The sequence below is a fragment of the Benincasa hispida genome, chromosome 11 (assembly GCF_027475165.1).
Source record: "Benincasa hispida cultivar pf3 chromosome 11, pf3_genome.v1.1, whole genome shotgun sequence".
Classification (NCBI taxonomy): domain Eukaryota; kingdom Viridiplantae; phylum Streptophyta; class Magnoliopsida; order Cucurbitales; family Cucurbitaceae; genus Benincasa; species Benincasa hispida.
This window is the reverse complement of record NC_143488.1, coordinates 22,826,657-22,832,524: the sequence shown is the minus strand read 5'-3', so window position 1 is coordinate 22,832,524 and position 5,868 is coordinate 22,826,657. Positions and strand designations below refer to the sequence as shown.

Here is a 5,868-nt window from a genome sequence, read left to right as displayed (position 1 = left end):
TTTTTCCTTTTTCCTATTCCTTTTCTTTTCTTTTCTTTTCTTTTTCTTTATTTCCTTTCTTTTCTTTTCTTTATTAATAAATTCCAAAATTATCAAAGACAACTTCAACCAAAAGCTTTGCCATTTTTCTTCAACAATGGAACAACAATAACTTAAATCCAACATCCTACAATATGTGACAAGAGCAAATAATCCAAGGAAAGTCTTGGGTTTACAACTTACCTCCCCCTTATGAAACATCGTCCTCAAAATTTAGAAGTCCTTAGGTGAAGAGTGTCGAGTAACTCTTCCTCATCTCGTCTTCTGACTCCCAGGTTGCCTCCTCCACTCCGTGATGTCTCCAAAGGACCTTCACGAGTGGGATCGTTTTGTTCCTCAAAACTTGCTCCTTTCTGTCGAGGATCTGAACCGCTTCCTCTTTATAACTCAAGTCTTCTTTTAGCTCAACCGGTTGTGCTTGCAACACATGGGACGGATCTGGAATATATTTCCTCAACATGGACACATGGAAAACATCATGCATTCGAGCAAGTTCAACTCGTTTTGTTATCCGATAAGGACCAATATATCTACGACTCAGCTTACCTTTCCTCCCAAATTGAAGAACACCTCTCCACGGAGATAACTTTAAGAAAACTTGATCTCCAACCTGGAATTCTAAGTCTCTTCGTCGCTTATCTGCATAGCTCTTCTGTCGATCTTGAGCTATCTTCAGGTTCTCTCTAATCAACTTAATATTGTCTGACGTAATTTGTACTAACTCAGGACCAACTAGCTTTCGCTCTCCCACTTCGTTCCAGCATACAGGAGTTCTGCATGGTCTGCCATACAAAGCCTCGAATAGTGCCATGCTGATACTAGACTGATAGCTGTTATTATAAGTAAACTCCATAAGTGATAAGTGGGTATCCCAACTTCCCTTAAACTGAAGGACACATGCTCTCAACATGTCTTCTAAGGTCTGGATGGTCCTCTCTGACTAACCATCTGTCTAGGGATGAAACGGACTGAACTTCAACTTTGTTCCCATTTCTTTCTGCATACTAGGCCAAAACTTAGAAGTAAACATCGGATCCCTATCTTAAAATATGGACATTGGCACTCCATGCTGACTCACAATCCTGTCGATGTATAGCTTAGCTAGCTGATCTAGTGTAGACGTCACTTTAATCGGTATAAACCACGCTGTCTTGGTGAGTCTGTCCACTATTACCTATATACCATCATGTCCACCAGTAGTATGAGGTAATCCAAACAGAAAATCCATGGTAATATGCTCCCACTTCCACTCCGGCACTGGCAATGGATTAAGGAGTCCTCCTGGCTTTTGTTCACTGGTTTAACCTGTTGGCAGATCAAACATTTATCAACATATTTGGCTATCTCTCGCTTCATACTAGGCCACCAATAAGTTTTCTTCAAAGTTTCGTACATCTTAGTGCTTCCTGGATGTATAGCGTAAGCTAAACTGTGAGCTTCCTCTAGTATAGCACCCTTAAGCTCACTAATACTCAGAATGCATAGTCTTCTCTACTTAACTATGGCTCCATCTGCTCTCAACTCAAATTATGCTTCTGGGCTTTGCTTGGACTTTGCAAGCATCTTCTGTAAATTACTATCCTCTGGCTATCTTCTTACAATCTCTGCTACTAGAGAAGACCTAACCTGAAATTGAGCTAAAAAACTCCCTGAACTCTCTGCTGTCACAACCGCCCGAAACCTTTTAACTCACTTAGCAAGGTTGCTCGAATACAACACAAGGCACTCTTCAGAAGTCTCGACTTTCTACTTAATGCATCTGCCATTATGTTAGCCTTACCCGGATGGTATTCAATGGTACAGTCATAGTCTTTAATCAGTTCTAGCCATCGCCTCTGTCTCAGATTCAGCTCTTTCTGATCAAAGATATACTTCAGGCTCTTATGATCTGTGAAAATGTGGCACTTCTCACCGAATAAATAATGTCTCCAGATCTTCAGTGCTAAAAAAACTGCTGTTAGCTCAAGATCATGAGTAGAGTAATTACACTCATGCTTCTTCAGCTGCCTTGAAGCATAAGCTATTACCTTTCCTTCTTGTATAAGCACGCAACCTAATCCTTGCCTCGAAGCGTCAAAATCGATCATATACTCCTTCCCTGTTACAGGAAGTGTCAGAATAGATATTGTCACTAATCTCTTCTTCAGCTCTTGGAAACTCTGTTCGCATTTATCCAACCACTCAAACTTAGCATTCTTCCTTGTCAAAGCTATCAAGGGTAATGCTAATCGTGAGAAATCCTCAACAAAATGTCTGTACTATCTGGCCAGGCCTAGGAAACTACGTACTTCTATTGCATTAGCTGGTCTCTCCCAGTTGACAACAGCTTCCACTTTCTGCGCATCAACACTAACTCTGTCCACTGAAACTACATGCCCTAAGAACACTACCTATTTCAACCAGAACTCACATTTGTTGAACTTAGCGTACAACTGTTTATCACGTAGTGTCTGTAGAACAATCCTCAGATGTTCCTCATGGGCTTTCCTGTCAATTGAGTAAACTAGTATGTCATCGATGAACACTATCACAAACTAATCTAAGTACTGATGGAAGATCCTGTTCATGAGGTCCATGAAAACTGCTGGTGCATTCGTTAAATCGAATGGCATCATTAAAAACTCATAGTGCCCATACCTCGTCCTGAATGTTGTCTTAGGAATATCTGATTACCTAACCTGTAACTGGTGGTATCCTAACCTCAAATCAATCTTAGAGAACACTGTTGCTCCCCTTAATTGGTCAAACAAATCATCAATGCGTGGTAGAGGATACTTGTTACGTATCGTGACCTTATTTAATTGCCTATAATCAATGCATAATCTGAGGGTACCATCTTTCTTCTTCACGAATAACACTGGAGCTCCCCAAGGTGATACACTAGGCCTGATTTATCCCTTGTCAACTAGTTCTTGTAACTGCACGTTTAGCTCCTTAAGCTCGCTTGGAGCCATTCTGTACGATGCCTGTGAAATAGGTGTTGTTCCTGGTAACAATTCAATAGTGAACTCCACCTCTCTATCAGGTGGCAAACTTGATAGATCAGCTAGAAAAACATCAAGAAATTCGTCCACTATAGGAACATCTTCTGGTTTCAGCTCATCTTCCTGCACCTCTACTACCTGTGCAAGAAACGCTGTGCAACCCTTTCTCAACAACTTCTCAGCTTTTAGAGCTGAAATCAAATTTGTAGGAATAATCTTCCTCTCACCCCTGAAAACTACTTTAGCCAAACCTGGTTTCCTAAAAGTCACTTCCTTCCTATGGCAATCCATAGAAGCATAGTGAGTGAATAAGAAATCCATTCCCAAAATTACATCCAACGCATGCAACTCTAGTGGAAGAAGATCCACTAGCATACTGAGACCTTCTACTAAAACCTCACAATCACGCAGCACTTCATTAACTAGTAAAACATCACCAACTGGAGTGTATATAACTAACCCCTTAGATAAAGGCTCTAGCATCCTATTTATCTTAGTTAGAAACATACTAGAAACAATGGAATGCGTAGCACCTGTATCTAATAAAACACGTGGAGGTACATTACAAATAAAAACCATACCAGTATCACGTCTGGTGCATCCTCCACTTCCTGTTGAGTCATAGCGTAGACTTTTCCCTGCTGCCTAGGTCTCCCCACAACTCTCTTCTGCTTTGCACCGCTGGTACCTTCTCCTGCAACCGCTGAGACTCTCGGCTGATCAACTGTGTGGGACTCAATGCCCTGGTTCCTCTAAACTTCTGCTCTCAGCTGTGGATAGTCTCTCTTGAAATTCCTTGGCTGTCCACACTGGTAACACACAACGGCACCAACAAGACACTGACCTCGATGATTCCTGCCACAATTTGCACATGGGGTTCTCTTGGTTTCACTACCAACGGACTACTGAGCCATCTGTGGTCTTGCTACTGAACTAGCAGATTGACTGGGTGCTCTCTGGCTCTGCCTCTAATAGGCACTACCTGAACTCATCTGGCTCAATGACTGGCCACCAGACCGATGCTTAAAGTCTTGACGGCCTGAAAAATTCACTCCAGGTGTGAACCTCCGCTACTCACGACCTTGGAAACCATTAGCTGTTGAAGCCGCACGACTAGGCTCCACTGCTAACTTCTCCTCTGTTATACTCTACTCCACACGTACGTAAGTCTCTACTAACTGAGAAAAATCCGTCCACTTAGCAATAGCTGTAACTAGCGTACATATCTCAAAACGCAGCCCTCTTCCAAACCTTCGACACCTGTCATTCTCAGATGCCACAATCACATCAGCATACCGTAAAAGCTTGGTATACTTTCTCTCGTACTCGGCCACTGAAAGTGAACCTTACTTCAGCCCTAGGAACTCATCTCTCTTTACCTCACAGTATGTGCTGGGATAATACTTGTCTTTGAATATGCCTTTGAAAGTCTGCCAGTCTAACGTATGTGCATCACTGCGCCTGGCTAATATGGATTTCCACCATCCCTCTGCCTCTTTCTATAGCAGAAATGTGGCCAATCTGACTTTTCGCTCCTCAGGACAGCTCATCACATCGAAGCATTTCTCAAGCATATTTAACCAAACCTCAGCGTCAACTGGATCTGTGGAACTCTCAAACACTGTGGCTCCTAATTTCTTCAGCCGTTCTATTCCATACATCTTTTTCCAGATCACTAGGCCCTGCTCTCTCTGGTCTACCTACATCCTGTGCAGATCTAAAAAAATGCTCGTTTCCTGCTCCAGTCTGAACTCTTAGGGTACTGGCTCCCCTTTTAGATTGACCTTGGGTAGGATCCTACGTCCCGTCCTAATTCTGCCTTCGTCGTTTGCTGGTACGTGGTGGCATGACTCCTATAACATATCAACACAGCAGACATGCTATAGATACTTAACTCAGATGCATGATACTAAACTTCTACCAACATTCTAGTCCTGACTGGACTCACTCTTATCCATACTTGGATCATACTATGTTAGTTCTATCTGAACTGACTCAACGTCTAACTATTTACTTCCTAGATTCTTCTAAGCACCAACTGCTCTATCTCATTTCCCATGGAGCTATCCGCTCTGATACCAAGTTGTCGCACCCCCTCCATAACTACCTGCTAGCTTAGTCAGGGAGATAGCGTGAAGCCAATAGACATCGTCCTCCTCTAATGATACCTGTTGACCCTGCTGAAATGTTGAACCTGATAAACATACTAATCTTAGATATAAAATACATTACATGTAACACAACACAGCGAAACCCCTGAAAACTTTTAAACACACATGTAGTGCAATCCTGACATAACTCGGTTTGAAAAATAACCTGATAGAAATATCACAACTAAAAACATATCTAACTGGGGTTTACACAACCACGACATCTAGTGTTTACACAACCATAAACTATCCAATTCTTACAAAGACATTTACAATACAAACAGACACAATGTACAACTCCATCCACGTATGGAGCTTGATCTGGAAACTTTTAGCAGAAAACAGACATTGGCAGTTATCAGGCACTGGGAGCTCGATCTCTACCTGAAAAGTGGGAAAACATTTTGAAAGAGTGAGCTATGAAGCCCATTGAGTGACTCAATTTAAAACTGTAAATCCGCAAATCAGAACATGTGATAAACCTTTAAACGTATGAATCTGTTCAATGAAAGCATTAAACATAAATGTGTAATGGTTAAAGCTTTCTCAAATATTCCGCAAGTATGTCATTAAAATCTAGCAAGGCATATCAAGTATATAAAACATTTTAACTAACATGAAAAATCAACATTGTGTAGGGCACGCCCAGTACAACCAACATTTACTAGCTCTACGATGTAGTGGGGCCTGCCCAG

General features: G+C 41.7%; 1 protein-coding gene and 1 pseudogene across 1 annotated transcript; both read right to left on the bottom strand.

The window, feature by feature from the left end:
- Nucleotides 1-262: 262 nt before the first annotated feature.
- On the bottom strand, nucleotides 263-1,434 carry LOC150032488 (uncharacterized). Its single transcript, XM_090306927.1, has 3 exons — nucleotides 1,222-1,434; nucleotides 985-1,043; nucleotides 263-869 (listed from the first exon to the last, which is right to left on the bottom strand). The coding sequence occupies exons 1-3, from the start codon at nucleotides 1,432-1,434 to the stop codon at nucleotides 263-265; spliced, it is 879 nt and encodes a 292-aa protein (XP_090163053.1).
- A 269-nt stretch (nucleotides 1,435-1,703) lies between these two features.
- LOC150032487 (uncharacterized) lies at nucleotides 1,704-4,871 on the bottom strand (annotated as a pseudogene).
- Between the last annotated feature and the right edge of the window lie 997 nt (nucleotides 4,872-5,868).

Bases quoted from the DNA above. Each gene is read 5' to 3' on its own strand.
- LOC150032488 (XM_090306927.1), bottom strand. From the start codon at position 1,434: ATGTACGAAACTTTGAAGAAAACTTATTGGTGGCCTAGTATGAAGCGA. The intron at 1,044-1,221 runs GTATATAGGTAA...GTTTTGGCCTAG, and splicing joins TACTACTGGTGGACATGATG to TATGCAGAAAGAAATGGGAA. The intron at 870-984 runs GTTAGTCAGAGA...TTATAATAACAG, and splicing joins GTTTCATCCCTAGACAGATG to CTATCAGTCTAGTATCAGCA.